The following is a 20,690-nucleotide window of genomic DNA, read 5'->3' on the forward strand; positions in this document are numbered from 1 at the left end:
CGTAAATTGGAAAAAATAGTTTCATCCTGTCGAGTTAGATTTAAAAAAACAAAGGAAAAGAGTATCTCTTGACGTTATATATTAATTTACTAAATCAATTCAGCTTCCCAAAAAATTTATCTTTGTTGATTATAAAATACATCGACACAAACACAAAATTAAATTAGAAGTTCGAACGTCATATTTACGAGAGACAGAGAACGCAACACTAGGTGAAGGGGAACATGGCAGTCGGCGTCAGTGTTCAGCATGGATTATTTAGCAGAAAAGCGTCGCTAATTTACAGTTTTCCCAGAAAGATAGCACTGAACGGGGTTTGTATTCAAAGAGTGGCTGAAATACAAAGTGTGAGAGCGTCAACAAACACAGCAGGGGAGAATCAGCACAGTGAGAAATACTGTCTGAACCTGGTCAGGTGGGTCAGTTCTGCTAACAGGCATGATGAATGTTGTTACTAAACACACGTATCAACTGTGTTTACAGCAGTAAACACTTAAATGGCGCAGCTTATTTGTTTTAGATGTAGCAAATTTAGTCCGAATATAGAGGGCTTAATTATGGCATTCTTCATTTAAATGTCTGCTAAACAATAAGACAACGCGCTAATTATGTGCTTATTGAAGTATTTAGATGTTTTTATCTTCAGTTTGAGATTGTTTGCATTAGTTCTTGTAATCGGCTTACGCCCTGCGACAGACTGGCGACCTGTCCAGGATGTACCCCCCCTCTCTCCCGGAACGTTAGCTGGAGACAGGCACCAGCACCCCTCCCGACCCCACCCGGGATAAGGGTGCACAGACAATGGATGGATCGGCTTACTCTAATTGACTCAGTGCCCAGTTAAGCTAACAGTCATGTATTTGAACTGTGGGACGATCCTGGAGTACCCGGAGAGAACCCACGTATGCCCAGGGAGAACATGCAGAAAATCTCCCCAAAACTTCCTTGCTGCAAGGCAACATTGCTACCAACTGCACCGCTGTGCAGCCCTATAGAATCATTCATTAAATTATTAATAATAATAATAATAATAATTAATACATGTCCTCATTTTGTCATCGTGCAACCACCAATTTATGTACTTTAAAACAATGTAGTTTGTCATCGTGATGTATATATTTGTAAGTAGTGAAACTTTCTAAGACTGTATGTACTAAGTTATTTCAAATCTAATAAAGGTTTTTATTGCTAATTTAGTCTTTTAACTGTGTCTTAATTTCTATTCTCGCACTTTTATAAGATTTTATTTTCATAAATTAAAGTTTTTCCTGCTTGTGTTGTTCTTTTTCTTCCATTTTTTTCATGTACTTTGCTACAGTTAAAACTGAATTTGCTTCACGCTGACTTTAAAGTTCCTTCTGAGTCTTAAATCTCTTTTTGCTCCTCCTCAGGTCCAGAGACTATGAGGGCTTCTTGTCGTGTCTCCTCCTCCCAGAGGAGGCGCGGCGCTCCTCTCTGGCTCTGAGAGCCTTTAATGTGGAGCTGGCACAGGCAGGTATTCCTCCATAGACTGAATGGAAGGTTGTTTTTTATATTGAGGTCAAAACTGATTGTCAAACTAATTCTAGATGTATGGAAAAGTAGATGTGTCTGTTACCAGCAGTTCTTTTAAACTAATGTGTTCAGCGTTGGACTCCCTGTTTTTCCGTCTTCACTAGGTGAAGGACTCCATTTCCCAGAAGACCATTGGTCTGATGCGAATGCAGTTCTGGAAGACGGCCATAGAGGAGATCTACAGAGATGACCCTCCGAACCAGCCAGTCAGCACTGAGCTGTGGAAGGTAAATGTCATTACAAAGAATTTTGAATTGACACATTTTCATGCATTTAGGGGTCAATAATCTTTATATTTATTTTTCTTTGTAGGCAGTGAAGACACATGGTCTTACAAAAAGATGGCTGATGAGGATTGTTACAGAGAGGGTAAGAAAGAAAGTTAAAAGAAAAGCATTCAGGATGTCCAGTGGGTATCATTGTGCTAGTTCAGATAGCATTGAGTAATTACTGTCAGTACAGTGAATACAAGTGTTTAACCGGGATCAATATATTCCAATGGGACTTGGAAACTTTGAAGCCAAAGGATCAAGAACTCTGAGCGGAAATGCTTCCAAGTTCTGAGACCACATTTTTATTTTAAAGTGAGTGTAGCTAAGGTTACACTTTTGTTCATGTTTCTTTTTGTTGACACATTTCATATTTTAATGGTTGTTTTCTATGGTTTTGGATTCTATGCAGTTGCAAAGAGTTTTACTCAAATTTTTTTTTTGTCATCATTCCGGGCAGTTCTTATGATGCAAATCCGTGGCTGCTAATTAGCATTTTAAAAGCTCAAATAACCTTTGAACTACAATCCCAGAGGATGCAGAGAAGAATTTCTTTTTCCAAAAAGTAATTAAATTATTTGCTTTTTTGCATTTTTTATGTATTTCTAATATAGTGTAAAAAGGCTTAAATGGTTCAATGAAAAATCAGCAGAATGTGCCAATTTCTTATCCAAATATTCAGTAAATTGTCAGAGTAATCGATTGCTAAAATAATCGTTTCTTGCAGCCCTAGTTAATAATTGATCATTCTCACTAATAAATGATGTTTCTGTTTCTTGATGTTAAAAGTGGAGCTCATTGAGTCTCTCTGTTTGACTAGGAAAAGGATCTGGATGACAGAGCCTACAGGAACCTACAGGAGCTTGAGAAGTATTCAGAGAACACACAGTCTTCACTATTTTACCTGCTGCTGGAGTGTTTAGGTACGTATTAATGAGAAATGGTGCTGAAGGTTAGACATGTTCATGCATTTCTAACATCAACTTTCTTAGTGCTGCTTTCTTATTCCGCATTTTTTTTCTTATACAAGTCTCAAAGGTGCTGAAAATGAAAAAGAAGGTATTTTTTCCTTCAGACAGCAGCATTGGTCTCTTTTCCCCTTTGGCAGAAACATTGCATCTCTTAACTCACCAGATTTGTTGGCCGTCTTCCTGTTTCCTCATTAGTGAATACAGGAGTGACATCAGGGTGAAGCAGTTTCTCATTCCAGCTACCACTCATGTCTACTCTAGATTAAAAATAGCAGCATCTCCGTTAGTAAGGTCATAATCATCCCACTGTCGGTCTAAGGATGCACAGGAAAAACCTGAGACATCGTCACTGCAAACAGCTTCTGTTTATTAAAACACTTGCAAACTTTGCAAGATTTCTCAGAAAGTAGGATTTTGTTGCTGATATTTTTTCTGTTTGCAGGAGTGAGAAATGTCCATGCAGATCATGCAGCAAGTCACATAGGAAAAGCTCAGGGAATCACCACGTGTCTCAGAGCGACTCCTTACAACAGCAGCCGAAGGAAAGTCTACCTGCCCATGGATATATGCATGCTGGTGAGTTGCTTCTGTTCAGCCTTATGAAAACAATATCCGAAGCTGCTGCAGTTCAGATATTGATCCCAAATAAGTGTAAACACTGTCTGCATGTCTTTTCCAAAATGTCTATATTTATAATGTAGACATTATAACACAAAGCTGGACAAGTTTTGGGTAAATTATGAACTCTGAGATGTTCTGTTAAGAGTCTGAATTCATGTCGATTGAAACATGCATGGTAACATAAAAATCAAATCTGTTGAAAATAGCATTTCTTAAGGACCGAATCTGTGAAAAGTTGGGCACCCTTGATATAAATAATCTGTGAGGCAAAGGCCCCTCATGCCCCTACTTTAACAGAATCAAGGGAGGAAAAGGGGAAATCAAGGAGAGGAAATGTTACTCTGCAGCCGTTTGGCAAACATGAGAGCATTGGATTGAAATCATTGTGCAAAATAATGCCACAAACATTTTCCAACCTTGTCTGGGCTTTCTGCCCGGCGTGAGGACCAACTGCTGCTGCTGGGAAAGCCAACGGGGGGAACCAGGGCTGTTGTTTGAAGCATGCAAGCTCTGCCCTTAAAAAATCCTCTGATGCAAAGATGACGCTTCTGACCCCAGGCTTTAATTCCTTACCGCTTCCAGAAGAGGGAGCTGGAGGTGCGTTTAATCACCCTGCAACACCCAACCAGTACTATCTACAGCATAACGTAAAACGAGAACAACTTTTATTTCTTCATTAAAAGATATGAGTAATATGTCCAGGATGCAGAAGGCAGATAACAGATGAAATATTTCTCTAGTAACACTTGACTGATTAAACATAACAGAAAAAAACAGAGGAGAGACGGATGAGTTGAGGGGGGAATAAGAAAAAATCAGCAGCATGACGAGCCACACTCATTTCAACACATTCATGAAAACGTCCCTATGAGGCTGCTTACATCAAGAATCTTTTAGTTTTTCCGTTAATTTTGCTTTGACATGTAAAACTGACACGTAAGACATTTAATGGCGTCATTATTTGATGGAGTTTTACTTGGAACATTGCTGCAAATGAATATGTCATCTTTATTTCTAATCTATTTTTATGCTTTTAGAAAAGCTGAACTAAAAAAACCCAAACACTTGTAGCATTTTAATCTGTAGATAAAAGTTCCCAGACAGTGTTTGTGTAATTAGGTCATTATTAAAAAGACTTTATTGCAAGCTGAGAAGGTCAAACTATTAGATTAATGTGTGTTGGACTTCCAGGTTGGCCTATGCACCACCTGTGTAGGCCAACCTGTAAATAATTTGGATAATTATTTATCCAAATTGTTTATCCAAAAAACACTTTGGATCAATAATTTAATGGAGGGAGAATTTTGGCTTCCACTGAATATTTATGTGTCCCATATTCCATGCAGATTATGATTACTCAGCTTGTTTATGCAGTACAGACCAAAAGTTTGGACACACCTTCTAATTCAATGGGTTTTCTTTATTTTCATGACTATTTATAAGGCAATAAATCCCACTTATTAACCTGACAGGGCACACCTATGAAGTGAAAACCATTTCAGGTGACTACCTCCTGAAGCTCATCAAGAAAATGCAGAGTGTGTGCAAAGCAGTAATCACAGCAAAAGGTTGCTACTTTGAAGAAACTAGAATATAAGGGCTATTTTCAGTTGTTTTACACTTTTTTGTTTAGTGCATATTTCCACATGTGTTATTCATAGTTTTGATGCCTTCAGTGTGAATCTACAATGTCAATAGTCATGAAAATAAAGGAAACTCATTGAATTAAAAGGTGTGTCCAAACTTTTGGTCTGTACTGTATGTATAAAGCTCACTTTGTAAAAAAACACTACAGCAAATTTTTTAACTCACCGTTTCCATCTTAAGTCACTTCACAATCCCACCACGCTTGGTTCTGACTCCACATCCAAACAGATTTCCTTATAGTTGTTGCAGTTAATGCTCAACTGTGGGCCGTTTCTATTAGTTGTGCTTTGTTTTTATTAGCTTCCTTCATCTTGTTATGATTTTGTGATGATGCTGTCAGCTTGCATTGTTGAATAAACTTTAAAAGTGATCCATAAATGGCTCCATCCATTAAACAATGCTCTCCTGTGTGATTTCTATGTTTGTCTTCATGCGGGTTGCTTTGGGATCGTAAAGCGTTGGCACAGTAATCTGATTGTGGCCGCACTTAATTATTTAGAAAGCTCGAGATATTGCTGTAGAATCTCACCCTGCTTTAAACTTCACCACAACTCTCTCCCTGGTATTTATAGACAGTTCAGTGTTAGTCACATACAAATTTTGAGGTTCTTTTAATAATTTAAAGGCCTCTATCTGTATGACTATTACCATGACATCATACATTTACGTATTATGTAGTGTAAACCTTTGGTTTAAGAGTGTAAACTAGCATTTCCCGAGTTATACTTCAGTCCTTTTAAACTCTGATTCATGGTGTATGGGAAAGCAGCAGCTTGAGCCAATTTGCTGCTTGGTTTGTCCCTTTCTGACATGTCTGATGGGAGCTGCAGGTGTGAAATGAGGCACATCAAGTCTCCATAAAAATTTAGTTCTCAGTCGGGGCAACGTTGGCCGTAAGCCGTTATCCCATTTCATACCTCAGACAATACTGGAGCTAAAACCTCTCTCTCTGGTAAAACCCGATGTATAACATCTCTGCTTTTAAGAGCTCTGTCTTTTTTTTTATTGCAGATTTTCCTGGAAATGTAATTTTACTTGCATAGATGAGTCTAAGCTTTAACTGCAAGTTGTGTCACATTTATTTGTCACTTTATCTACTAACTTTTTTGACAATGTACCTTCAATGCACCTTCAATTTCTGTTGCTCCATTTACATCTGTTGAATTCAAAAGAAGCAAAAGTGGGACTCAAGCATGAGCTTGCGCTAGAGCTATTTTATTTAAAGGCAGATCAAGTATAATTGTGCATTTATTGAGGCTTAATATTTGTCAGAACCAGCAGATGGTTCAAAGCGAGGACAATGGTGCTTTCTAATAGCTTTGCAGTCCCCGAAATTATTTCTTTCCTTTATTGCTCGTCTGAAACGTTGGTCCTTTATCCTTTCATTTAATATTTTTCTTCTTTTCAATACCCTTTATTTCCTGCACCAATTTTTCTCATCATCTCTCAGTAATCTGGAGCTGAATCACCTCCTCGGCAAATGTACTGCATGTAAGCAGAATGGGAGGAATTTTTCTTCCAACGAAAATCGCGCTGATATTTTGATCCTTTGCTGGATTCAAAGATGAAGTCAAATCTCTTCACTAAGGTGCTGAGAAATGATGAAAATCTGTATTATTAAACACAATAATGTATTGTCAGTAAATATATTTCTAATGAGCATATCAACATGGAAATGACAACAATCAAGTCCATTAGTTCCTCAGTTATGTTACCTTTGATCAAGTGAAAAGACTCATTGAAAAAACATTGAAAATGTTTAGTAAAATGTATTTTAATACTTTGTGAAAAAGTCCTTTTCATTGATGACAACTTCAAAACACCCTCCATAGATGTAGAAACGTATCGTCTGCTTTGATGAAGTGTCATTCATTAATATTTGCTCTCATCTCATCCAGACTATAATCTCCCAGGATTTCATTGACTTTAACTGGCTTTTTCTTCAGCAGTGGAGTCTTGCGCAGTGAGTGTGCTTATAGGACACAACATTTGACCGAATTATTTAACTTCTTCATAGAAAAGCTGCAACTGGTAGTTCCTTTCTAAAGCTCCTTGCAAGTGGTCCTTTACTTTTGCACAGGTCTTCTGATAATTGTTGCTCCTCTGTCAGAAATCACCTGGTCAAAAAGGTTAGAAGATTATTACCCCAATGGTGCTTACTGATAAGTAAATATATCTTCAACCAATGTATGTTTTCTAACAAAGCTCTTAAGAGAACTATTTACCTTTTTACAGGCCATCAATTAGAGCTAAGCCTGCTTTCTAAATACTGATAGATTTCAGCTGGTTTCTTGGCTTTCTGGCTTTTTGCTTATTTTCTTTTTTTGTGCTGCATCCTTCCACCTCAGCAAATACTTTATGAACTTAGCCATACTGGTTTCTTTGCATGTGTATTATTTAGGATGTAATGTCAATGGCCCCATTAAAAATGGATTCACTGAGATAAAATGTTGATGTGTTGAATACTTATTTTCTCCACTGCAGGATTTGTCGCTCTTAATTTCTTCTCAGCATCTTATGTAAAATGAAAATATCTGCATTCAATAATGGTTCAAACTTGCACTTAGTTATCTTATCAATCTTTATTTTCTTATTCTTTCTTGAAACACAACGTTTGATCGTCTCTGAATTCTCGAGGATGAAATGTTGAAATAGTTAATCTGTCCATTTGAAGTTATGAATTCAGAAAAATTTCTTTTGGATTTAATGTGTCAAAATGGAAGGAAAGTTTAACAAAGAAGTTCCTAGTAGAATTTAATTTCTTTCAACAATTAAAAGTGAAAATATTTTCCTCTTGTAACAAATCTATATTGTATTTTATGTAAATATTGAATATAAATCATAAATCTGAAGGTGATATCTGATCCAAATACTTTTTTTCTTTCCTCTGCAGCACTCGTATAGAAATTTTCCAGCTTCAAGCACTTTTTTTGAAATATTCGTCCATATTTTTTGTCTTGTCGTCAGTCAGTGATATACTTTGATGTCAGGTGCATTTTCAGACAGACACACTTTTATATGTCATCTTTCTGTATAAAGATTCCTCCTACTTTGACGAGATTCTCGGAATGTCTTTCATGCGCTGCTTCTCTGAGTTTTATCTGCAGATTTTTGAAGATTTTGGCTCTTAGAGCTGAGTAGATAAAACTGGGAGCTGTTATCACTGCAGGTGCTGAGGGTCACAAAACGATTCCTGTGCTTCTGGCTGCGTCATAAAACTGAAAGGACTTTTGATTTATGTCCAAACTTCAAAATATTTCACGGGTTCTTATCAGAAAATTATGAGGTTTATTTCTTGGAACCTTTTTAGTGAAAACAAAACACTTGACCTGTTAGATTTAAGATTTAAACTCACTTTTTCCATAAAGTTTTGAAAGTTCAGTTTTACATGTTTCCCCTACGTCTTCCAGATGAAACTTTATCCAACTTCAACGTTCCTATCCATCCTACTTCCATTTCATACCCATAAACAAACATTTTCTCACCTTTTGTCTTGACTGTTCTAATATGCCACATGTTGCATATTTGACATTTTACCACTTTAGTTTTTTAATACATTAGAAATGCATTCAGAATACAAATAAACTTTTCTATTCCTTTTTAAGTAAGAAAATAAACATTCCTCTTGTGAATGCTTGATTATTTGTAGCAAAGGATGCATCGGCAGCTAAAAACATACTTCCAACATTAACATGAGAAAAGCTTAGTCTTTATTGCTTGACTTAACATCATTCACTGTACAATTGATATGTTTATTTTTTTAGTTTAAGCAATAATGGGATGCAAAACAGGATTTTTTTTAACATTATTTGAACCAGGTGAAGCTAAAACGTCTATTTGAGGAGTTCCGGGTAAAACATATTTACAGATAAAGAAATTTTTTCTGTCTTTGCAAAATCTGTATTTTTCATAAAGTTTTGGCTTAATTCCTTCTCTGATTGTGTTCTTCTGTCACGAATTGGCATTTTATTTCAATAATTGATTCATCCAGATTAATCCGATTATTTGTTTCAGCCCTGGATATTGACAACACTAATGTGTGATCTGGAAACAAACGCAGTGGATTCTGTTTCTGTTTTTGTTTTTTTAGCGCGGAGCGTCTCAGGAGGATTTCATCCGTGGCAGCCGGGAGAAGAACGTTCGAGATGTTGTGTTCGACATCGCTAGCCAGGCTCACGTGCACCTTGAACATGTATGTAACATGAAAATAATGTTCTAATTGTTTTTGTCTCAACTTTTACACAAAGCAAATTTACCGTTCTATCAAAAAAAAAACTTTGGAAATTGGCCAGGTTCAGCTTTTCTAATCCAAAACCTTAATATCTGTTCATTCAATACTGTATTGAAGGATATGCTCTGAACGGAACGAAGTCCAGCTAGAAAAAAATAGTACATGATTTTTATAGTTCTTTATAAATATCCTCTTTTAGAAATTTGTTTGTTTTTCATCCACCATTTTATTTTTAGATTTCTATAAAACTATTGCATGGATGGATACATTTTCTGTAATGGAGTGTTGGTATCTTTGGAAAGTGAAACCCCAGATAGTTTCCAACCTAATAACCTAACCCTAAGAAAAATAGAGCTGCAAAATATTAATGGGTACTTTAAGTTAAAAAAAACCCAACTTAAACAGTCCAATAACTATATTAAAAAAAACCTTTTTATTTAATTATTTCAGTTATTAAGTTAACCTGTTATTAGGTTGAAAACCCAGATAGTTTCCAACCTAATAACAAGAAAAATAGAGCTAAAAAATATTAGTGGGTACTTTAAGTAAAAAAAGAAAAACTTAAAAACTCTAATAACTATATTTTTTTAAAAACTTTTTATTTAATAATTTCAGTCAAAGTTAGTAAGAGTTGTTGTGGAAAGTCCAATAAACCTAGAACCCTGGACTAGAGCTTTGTACTTTGTCAGTTTCAAAGAGACTCGCTCATTAAAAGCCACTTCAGAAATTGTTAGCAAGGAGGGCCGTCTGACCTGTAGAGGAATAACCTTCAACAATTAAGGAGATGTTACTGTGAAAGCTCTGTCTCCTCTGGTTTTATACACATCTTTATGATTTTTCTGGTTTATTCACCCAAAATTTCTTTAAAATACCAAGTAATAGCCAGGAAGGTTTGGTTTGACACTTGATTTTACCATGACACCGGCAAGAATCAGAAATTATGTCTGCAGGTTTTAGTAATAACATCATGCTGGGTAATTCAAGAATTACTCAGCAGAAATCTGAACATAAAGTGTATTAAAGTCAAATCGAAAAAGGATTATTTTCATGAATTATTTAACCTAAATAATTTATACCACACATACTGTACGTTTATTCCTTCTTCAATGGGTGAAATGAATGGAGGGGAAAGGAAGGACAATTATTATACACACTTGGTAAAAGAATGAATCTACACAACAAGTTCGGCACAGATGGACGGTCAGAAAATGAGTGGTCCGAAACGCCAATGGAAATGTGCAATTAGCCTCTTTTCTGGGGACATTTTATGTCGAAACGGTTTAAATGCTGCAGAAGCTCAAGAAGGATTTTCCTTGGGAGGACCTAAATTATTTTCAACAAGGAAAATCTTAATTTATTTCACCAATGATATCACCATTGATTGGATGTGAATCCTTTGCTAAAGCTGTTCGTTCAGCTCGTTCACATCCACTGCACTTTAGTTTCTCTCCACAACTTTTACGCCACTTGAACAGCAGGCATAGGTTTGGTATTTTTAAAATGAACATCACTGGTGACTCATGCTCTGCCATGCTGTGGGTTGCAGCTTGGACCTGCAACGCTGTGGATGACTCAACATGTCCTGCAAATATCTTCTGTTTACTTTTAAGTTTCTCCTAAGAGTTTGCAGCTAATTGGTTTGGAGATGTATTAGTCTCCACTTGCCTGCCTTATTGATTTTTGTCCTACGGAGACTTTTTCATTATGCAACTATTCAAACTCTTAAGTATTTTAATGTTGTTTGCTCATTGTTTGCACCTATTAGGAAATTCTGCTAGAAGCTAAATCACATTAAATTACACTCAGAGAGAGCAATTGGGAAGTAGGAATGAAAGTGCTATTTTTCATCAGTTTACTGTTTCAATGTTTTGTTTTTTTAAAAGTTATAATCAAATTTCTGTTTTAAGCAAACTTCCCAGGAATTCCAGTAAAGTAACATTTCATGAGTGTATAAAAACCAGATGAACCATACCGATTTAAAGATGAAAACACAAACAGCTCTTTGGACGTCTTACCACTTGATCCAATCACATTATCTTGAGTTTGGCTTTTATCCCTCATTTTCAGGCTAGTTTGTGGCATATTTCTAAACGTTGTTTAATTCTACTCCATTAATTATAAATCCATGAAAAGACTATTGAATTAAAGGAATTGCCAGCACTGTCTACACCAATGGTCAGCAACATTTACATTTACATCTTTACACATTTGTCAGTTGTAGGAGCAAAGCACTGTTTTACTCCAGCAAGCCTGTGTGTTAGACCAGTCTGCAAACGCTTCCTTGGAACAGCTTGACAAGCACAGTTAGGACCCACAAATCCTTTGTTGAGTTGAGAATGTGTCAGAACATGTTTTAGCTCAGGGGATTAGTTGCTAACTTCACAAATTCAGACTTCAGTCTACACACCCACAGGTTCTTCCATCCCTGGGAATACCAAGTAATTTCCGTTGAAAGAAAGGGCCTGCACCGGTTGTTTCACAGGTGATATTGACTGGTGTTAAAAGAAAAACAGATCGCAAGAGAAAAAAGGGGATTTAAAAATCAACCTATATCATGTCTGTTAGAAATAATTCAGTGTGAAAGAAGGGCAGTTAAGGACAAACAAGATGAAACATATTAAAATCATTTGTCTAAATTTGGGAATATTTTCCTTTAATTAACTGTTTTTATTATATTCATGTAAAAGTTTGAGTAAAACTTACAAAAATGAGACGTTTGTACTAAAAAGAATGTGTTCTAATTAATTAACTAATTGACTTAATTAGGGCTGAGCTGGCAGAGTAGAAACCTAATTTTGCAGCCCCATGTGGAGCTGATGATGAGATTTTCTTTTTTGCTTCTATTTGCATATTTTGCAGACTGTTTGACTTCTCACAGTGGGGAAAATGCCTAAGTACTTAATAACAATCCAGCTTGGTGACTTCTATCCAGAACAATGCTTTTGCTTTGCCTGACTCTATCTTGTCAATACTTAATCAAACTAGGTCAATTATATCTAAATTAGTTTTACTTCCTGCCATGACAAATGTGATTACTGCAAAATCTACCAAAACAATGAGACAGTAGCAAGAAAGCTGTAAAACGTCATTTTTCAGGGTTTGCCAAAAATGAAGTAGGAGTCTCAGCAAACATGTGGAAGAGTTCTGCTCAGATTTAAAAAAAAACAACAACTTCCTGGCTAACTTGCACCTGAACGGATCATCCTTGCAGTAAACCATGGAAGCAGGGAAAATATAAATGAATCCTGGAAGAAAATAAGTTGCATAATTTTCCTCCTTCTTCCTGTGGTTTGGCTAATAAAAGAGATGACCACTAAAAATGTCCATTTTAGGCAGTGGTGGGCACTGCTATCTAAACAGTTACTGGAAGCTAAAGCGCTAATGTGCTAATTTCAGCCATACTGACTTGCCACTTGCTCAAAAAAGTGTCTTAAAAAAGAGAATTTTAGGGAAGGAGACAGAAATGTCTTTAACAGACTTCAAAATAAGATTATGAATATAAATTCCAGCAGTGATGTTCATCTGAAAGTTTACAAAGCAGCCAAGTAAATTACCTTGTTAGAATTTTACTGAAAAAAAGTATTTAGGGGAAACTAAACATTTTAGCTCCAGTATTAGTGAAAGTTTGCCCACCACTGATTTTACATTGACTTTATCATTCTCACTCTGTCTTTCTTACTGGTCCTCTTTATGCAACTTTTTTTTTACCAACACATCACTAATGGAGATGAGGTATGCTGTGTGTCAAGCTCACAGTTCTTTGGTTATGACGTTTTTGGCATTTCAGTACTATTATGTTTGTCATACTGTTGTATTTTTGTACATTCAACAAAAGTATTTAGGCTAAATGATGTTTTTATTTAATGTGTCCTAGAAAGACAATTTAGCTGTTGTTTGACAAACTGCCAGTTGCAGGTAAACACTGGTTTATTCATGCCGTTTCCATTTGTGTGTCTAAGTTATCCAAAGGTCGGCGTTGAGTGCCTGAGCAAAAACAGAATCCTCTTGAAATAATCGGGTGCAAAACTAGATGGAGAAAACTTTCAAAAGCTTAGAGAAATAGCATCGTAGATCCCTTCAGATATTATTAGAAAGTCTGACTCAGTCTGTGTTACTCAAGTATCATAGCTGCACGTATGTAGTAGCAAATTCATATCGTCTTTTATTAGAGATGTTAAGAATTTTTCTTTTTCAACTTTTTTGATGCTGGTGGCAGCAAATACAAACTCAGTATTTTATTATAAGTTGCAGCTTAGATTTCTGTGATTTCACAATCTTTTTGAAACGTACTTACACAGGAAAAACATAGTTTTTTATTTATTTATTATTATTATTTCAGTTTGTTCTGCTTTTTTCTGCTTCAGGCCCGATCGTTTAGCCACAATGTTCCAGCAGCAGCAACCCCGGCCTTCCTTCCCACTGTAAGTTATAATATTTATCTGCTATTCATCAAGATCTCATTTACATTTTAAAATCACTTTTTTCTCATATCACTGATGTTTGCTTCAGTAATCACCCTGAAAGTCAGCCGTCGTATGCTGACTGCAGATCTTGTTTGTGCAGACAACCAGATTTGTTAAGGCATTGAGAATAATCCAATTTAATCAGTTTTTTTTTTTCCTTTTGTCTGTGGAGCTGAAACCAAAAATATTTGTGCACTGCATAAAAATGTGTTTTCCTGCTGTCTGAAATAAAGCAGACTAAACTTTTTCTTTTTTCAATCAGTTGGGGTTACAAATATAATCTGTAATTGCTAATATTCAAGGGAAAAAGGCAGGTAAATATTTTAAAGATTATTACTTTTAGATTAAGAACCTTCCTTACACTAGGAGTATGATGCCTATTAACACCCTAAGGAAGCCAATCGGTGCCTTCAAAATGACTTTGTAACCGTCGACATCAGTCCGATAAGTAAAACTGGGTCGATATTAACAACCAATGTTTATCTTAATCTTGTTCCTGTTTGCGTTTCTTGCTTTTAGATGGTGTCATAAAAGTAGGGACATGTGTAATTTATATATTGTATAAATATCTGCAATATGTCAGAGAGGTTTCATTTAATGAATGAAGAGTTCACTTCAACCGACCCAAATTTACGGTTTTCGGCAAACCAGACGACAACTCCCTAAACAAATCGGACTTTCAAGGCAGACAAATCAGAGTTTAATTAAAGCAGACCAAACAGGGTTGGTGTGAATTTGTCTTAAATGTAACTCTAACTATGCATGAACTCAAACTCAGAGGCTGCTTTCTGCTGGTGGATAAAACATTTCTATAGAGTCCATCATGATGATCCATCACCGACCTGCTGCAACTACGGGATAGAGCTGAAAAATGGACTCTCCCTTCTGAATGACTTTGCAGTGGACCTTCTCCAAGCAGCAAAAAGGCCCCTTCATGCATGTGTGGGAGTGTTGCTGTCTATTTGTGTTCATGATAGCAATCCACATGGAAAGCAGGCACAGTCTGCATTGCTTTCTTCTTGTCCTGAAAATTAGATTCAGATGAACTCAGGTTTGGATCATTGTGGCAGAATGAACCAAAAAAAAAGAGGAGCACCAGTGAAGGCTAACGGACATGAATCACACCGACTCATTTCAAAACAACATGAAGAGTGACAGCAATAGACCTGAGGGTACATATTGAAGATTTAAGAAAAACAATTTAAAAAGATGTTACGATCTGCAGAATATTTTTGATTTAAGCACTTCTTTAAAGAACTCAGCAGATTTTTTTCAAATAAAATATTCTCATCTGCTGTAAGGAAGCAGAAAAGCCTCCTCAAACAGTGTGTAGGTGGAAAATTGTTTCCATCTGCCCAAATAGAACAAAACCTTTTGAAAACACATTTCCAGCCTCTGAATTACCACCAAATTGTTCAGAGACACGGGGGAGGGAGGAACAGACACCTCAGAGAGCTTTGCAGGCAGAATAAAGAACGTCCGTAACGTGTTTCTGCACCGCTCGCTCTTTGCTGGGGAGCTAAATGACAGCTGTGCATAACGTTGGGCAGAAGGATGAAGGGGAGAAAAGCAACAAGCTTTATCCTGTGGTTCTTGGGTTAACGAAACAAAAAGAGATGGTCAAATTTCAGCTTTGATTAAGTTCCTATTTTTAAGGTGGAAACAAAATCTGCCACAGGTTTGGCATGTTTTTGTTTTTCCTTTTTAACATTTGAGGTCCATATACTCAGATTTCAAATAAAATGTGACGTCCCTTCCAGATGCTAACTAATCTCATGTTGTTACAGAAAAATGCATGTGGGTCTATTTTCTTCCGTCTTTTATCATTTAAATACCCTCGTTTCTGAGCAGGGAGTGAACAGAAACGACATTCTACGGCCTCTGGGAAAAGCTTTTCCCTGAAAAATGGTTTTTATTTTCCTGCTTTATTCATTCCTTTCATCATTTTAAGACCCCCAACCCCTGATGCAGAAAAAAACAGTTTAGAAATACGCTGCAATCACAGTTTGTCTGCAGGGGTCACCTTAACGAGTGGCGCTTTTCTGGTTTCTTCCTCCTATGCTTTTACATGATGATGTATGCAGTAACTGCTCAGTTGCCCTTTGATGGAAATCCGTCTACAGCTCATCCGTCTTCACACAGAGGCTCTCGGTTTCATTCTTGGTAAATCCTGGGTGTTTTATTTCCTTTTTTCAATGGGGCTCTTCTAGAGCAATTACCCAGTTTTAATTCTTTTAGAGCTTTTATGATCTTCAGTGTAAATGAATCCATGACTAGTTGAACCTGTTGGCCTAAATATGTTGTAATTTTTCTATTAACCCCCAAAAATTGTAGTTTGTGATATGTAAAAACTAATTAAAAAAAAAATTGTATATCTTTATTTTATCTTTTGCCTACAGAGGTCGACATTTTTTCACCTGCTCAGTGCATGCAGGGCCAATGAGGCGTTGAGCTAACAGGACATCGAAACAAATAGGAAGATGAGTGGATGTTTAAAGAGATAGTGAAGCATATTTAAGTCTTTGTATTCTAATATATTTCTAATATATTTTAATGTTTTGGTCCCAATGCTAGTCATAAACGTTTTGAATAAGAAATTGTAGCTTTTTACAGCATATGCTCTCTGTTTTGGTTAGCATTTCCAATTAGCAGCAGCACCAATATCATCTCTTTTTGGCCAAATCTCTCCTACTCAACCATTCGGTCCTTCTCATTTTTTCATTTTTGCACATAAATTTCTGTTCTGGTTAGTCTGAGCTACCGCTGCACCTAGCCTACGTCATCTACCCAGGATGCATTGTAAGCAACTTGGCGATATAAATGTGATAATATTTTATTTTAATTTGTAGAAACTAGACAGCCAACAGTATTTTTACTGCTCTGTTTTTTCTTTGAAAGTAAAGTTTTCCAAATAATGTGTATTTTTCAAACTCATTGTGGAAAAAGTTTTTTAATCAAAATAAGAGTCTCGAATATAGAGACTTGGTGCTTTTGAATCTCCACAGTGATTGATGGCCCACTGACTGACTGCTGTTTTTAGATCAGGTTTGCAAATGAAAACAAGTTTTTATTTGTTTTTATACACACAGAAGTTTAGTAGATCGGGCCCTAAGAGTCTAAAAAGTGCAGAAAGTTTCAGAAACTGTCATCTTTGAGGAGGTGAGGCATGAATTCAGGACCCAAACTGAAGCAGCTTGTGCTTGTTTTGCTCTGTGCTCCAGGTCGTGTTAGAGGACTATCTGCAGAGAGTCAGGAAAGCTGATTTTGATGTTTTCCACAAGAGCCTGCTGAACAGAAACCCTCTGCTGCCCTTCCAGCTGTACCTCCGTTCCTGGAAGAAGACCTTCTGATTCCACCTCTCCCAGTTCAACCAGTTTGACTCTTAACTGCAGCACTGGCACGCAGAGACTTTATTTACTGAGATTCTGCTCTCAGAATGCTAAACAGCACGTTAATAAAGACACACAGACTTTGTGAAATATGAGCACTGGCACTGACATCCTCACGCTCAGAGAAACTACAAACCCCAGCTGCTGGTTTTCACTCCCATCAGCTTTGTATCTGGAGTTTTTTTTCCTTAGAAAACAGATGGAGGAAAGATACAGAGCTCTAACAGAGACACACTGGGCTTTGGAGAGAAAATACTGCAGTAATTAAATGTTTTTTATTCTCAACTGACCTCTATGTGACCTGATTGTCCATCATCTCCATTGATTTAAACTTTTAAGATTTGATTGGATTTATATTCCTGGAAAATTGGCGCCACTTACAGCTTATCTTGTTAACTATTGATCCAAAGAAACCCAACAATATGATGCCGTTATTTCTTTTACTTTTCACATATCAATGAAATTATTTAGTTATGTAGCAACCTGGTGAAAAATTAGCAGTTTTTGTTAAAACCATTTGATGTTTTTCCAGCTGTCAAGTGTTTCATCTCAGTCTAATTATTTGTCTTAAAATTAATAATTTCTTTCAGTTCTCAACAAATTATGAGAAAAAGTTATTAAAAGTGTCAGTTGTAAAGTTTCAAAATTTGGGTTGTTTTTGATCTTCTGATAAAGATTGTTTATCTGTTGCAGTTCTCAAAACATAAAAAAATAAGAGCCTCTTTTCCTTTTGGAAAACTAGTAAACATCTGTTTCCCTACATCCACAACAGACTGCAGCTTTTACACGAGACTCTGAAACTTGTTAGTTTTCACCATCATGCAGAGGTTTTCTAATCATAAAACATTTCCTAACATATTTAAGAGAATCTCTGCAAATCCTTCCTGGCTGCAATTGCAGAAGACAAAATAAACCAAACGCTCTGATGCCATTTTCCTCCCAGATTTTGAAAGAACAGAATCTCAGGATAATAAGGCAAATTATGTGAGTGCAGGCAGCATCAAATACAAACCATTTTATCTATGAACAATACAAATTACCGCAGTGGAGAGCAGTCTGAGGTGGCCTACTGCACAAACACACTCAGACTTGACTCACTGTTTGTCGCTGTTACAGTCTGTCTCACTTCAGGTAAATTGTGGGTTCTGCAGCTGCTGTCAACCCAGAGGTGCTGTGGATAGAAATAAAAAAAAATAAAACAAGCTAGTTTCTTAGTTTCAACCTGACAAAACCATAAAGTAAATGAAATCATTTCTTTTCTGTCTGTATGATTAAAAATCAACAGTATATTTGAATAAATTATTGATAAAAGCTCTGATTTATTATTGTTTTTGAAGTCTTGTTTTTAATCTGTTTCAGTTTACAGATTTGCATTTGCTTCTTCTGCCCTTAATATTATAACATATACCGTTACATTGAGTATCATAACATTCCCATGTATTTTATGGTCTGATAGACCAACACCAAGTTATGTACTATCGTCAAGTGAAAGAAAAATACTTGTTTTTCAAAAAACTTTGTAATTAAACATCTGAAAAGTGGGGGATATATAAGTATTTCACCACTTTTACTCTGATGCCCTTAAAGAAAAGTTACCTGTGTGATTCAGGTGCGCTGATGCAGACGCGTCTACATGTTGTAGGACACCAGCCCTTCAACCCTTCAATAGTGAAAATATGATTTTGAAAAATTAACCTAAATTTATTTTCTCTAGTGATCGACTGTCATTTGGTAAACAATGACACTTTTAATGCAAAGTTGCATCAAAACTTGTATTAAAAGTCCATTAAAATGGTCAACTTTGCATTAAAAGTGTCATTATTTACCAAATGATACTTCATGACAAGTCATAGACATTCACAAAGACTCCATCTTCATGACAGATGTTATGTCATGTTTACGACAGTGTCACGTCAGTCTTATCACACCCTGTCAATAAAGTGTTACAATTTTTGACTGTAACTTTACAAACAACATCCCACAGTGACAGATGTTGTATGGAGTTTTATATATTTGTATGAGGTTTTCACTGAACAATCACTGAACAATCATTGATATGCTGGAGCAGAAAAGTCAGAAATTACCTACAAAAGACCCAAGAGAGGTGCAACCCATCATCCTCCATAGTCATCAGAACTTCATTCTACCTGAAGCATCCAGAAGTACGAGATAGTTGGTGCTTAGGAGCAGAACCAAAGTAGGAAAGACCTGACCACTGATGGGTAGCTGTTAGCAAGATGAGATAGTTGGACCATTTCAGATTGAAGATGGACTTCAGATTCACCTACTGTCAGGTTTTAAAGGACTTTTTCTTCAAGCAGTGGTGCAGAAATGGAAGGTAACATAAAAGGAGATTATATTTTCAATGCAGGACCATTTACCGAAATGCTCTGCACTGATTAAAAGCTCTTTACTTAGTTGACTCAAACCTTTGGAAAGCTGATCCTAAAACTGACATTCATGAATGAAAGATACAAAAGGAAGGGTGGTTGTTTTGCATATTGCACGTTGTTGATGTATTAGTGTTTATTTGTTGTGTTATGTCAGTTTTTATCACCTCTGCTCTGGTTAATCTCCCTGATATTTTGAACTTCACTCAGTAACGGCAGTGTACGTGTCTCAGAGGTAACCAGGTTCTAGAATAAGTTTGGCTGCTCAGTCCTTTTCGTCATTCTTGCATTATGTGACAACTCATTTGAATATAAATGCAAGCCTGCTGTTAAGCTAAGTAAGCCAATTTTGTTCCAGTAAAAATTATTTTGCTCTTTGTGCTTGTGCCTTGCATAATTCAGGCAGCATAAATTATGGCCTAAAATGCACCTTGAAGCATCCATTGAACTGCTGAGTGCCACTGAAAACTGCAGCGATCTTGATTATAATTTTAATATTTAAACAGTTTGACTAATGACTGACTGCCTGGACTTTGACGCTAAAGTTTCCAGGAATGAGCAGACTAAAGGAAATATCAAATAAACAGTAGTTTTAAATCAAAATGCTAACATTTTTGTTTTCTTTTGCAAAGGTTGGTTTATACACACAATTCTGCACAGGTCATTATGTGCCTGAGAATCTGCCAATTTAAAATTTAGCCTTGTTATGGCCAAATATGCATATATAATCTCCGCTAAACCATTTTATATCAGAACCATGGTTAACTGCAATCTGATTCAAACATCCATCTAGTTCTAACTTCCAATCTAAACAAATTAGATGTTAAAAAATGAGCTTTTCCACACAAGAACTAATCAGTTTAGAACCACGCAGCCACAGCAAGAGAGCAACTTTTTTCCCTGTCATGTGTTATTTTATTCCTCTAAAGTCCATGTATATATTATATTGCAGTAAAAGTACCAATAATAAGTAATTTAGATCTGTTTTCCTTGTCCAGTTGTTGGAATCTGTGTTGTTGTTTTTTTAAATATCCATCCTCCTTTATATTTATCATTATTTTAAATTATAAAAATAGAAATAAAATGGTGCTTCTTTAAAAATGACAAATTTTCCAAAGTGGATATTTGTCTAAAAAGTCGTTTTTATTGAAAAAA

General features: G+C 36.1%; 1 protein-coding gene across 2 annotated transcripts; it reads left to right on the top strand.

Moving 5' to 3' along the window:
• Positions 1–185: 185 nt before the first annotated feature.
• ndufaf6 (NADH:ubiquinone oxidoreductase complex assembly factor 6) lies at positions 186–18,475 on the top strand. 2 transcript variants are annotated; one of them, XM_028013518.1, is made up of 9 exons: positions 186–415; positions 1,392–1,491; positions 1,659–1,781; positions 1,867–1,923; positions 2,644–2,746; positions 3,237–3,370; positions 9,153–9,254; positions 13,658–13,714; positions 16,978–18,475. In XM_028013518.1, the coding sequence occupies exons 1-9, from the start codon at positions 225–227 to the stop codon at positions 17,104–17,106; spliced, it is 996 nt and encodes a 331-aa protein (XP_027869319.1). In that variant the 5' UTR covers positions 186–224; the 3' UTR covers positions 17,107–18,475. The 2 variants fall into 2 exon arrangements, with proteins under 2 accessions (XP_027869319.1, XP_027869320.1); XM_028013519.1 differs by having other exon boundaries at positions 276–415; positions 1,392–1,495.
• The last annotated feature ends 2,215 nt before the right edge of the window (positions 18,476–20,690 follow it).

This window comes from Xiphophorus couchianus, chromosome 3, assembly GCF_001444195.1.
Source record: "Xiphophorus couchianus chromosome 3, X_couchianus-1.0, whole genome shotgun sequence".
NCBI lineage: Eukaryota > Metazoa > Chordata > Actinopteri > Cyprinodontiformes > Poeciliidae > Xiphophorus > Xiphophorus couchianus.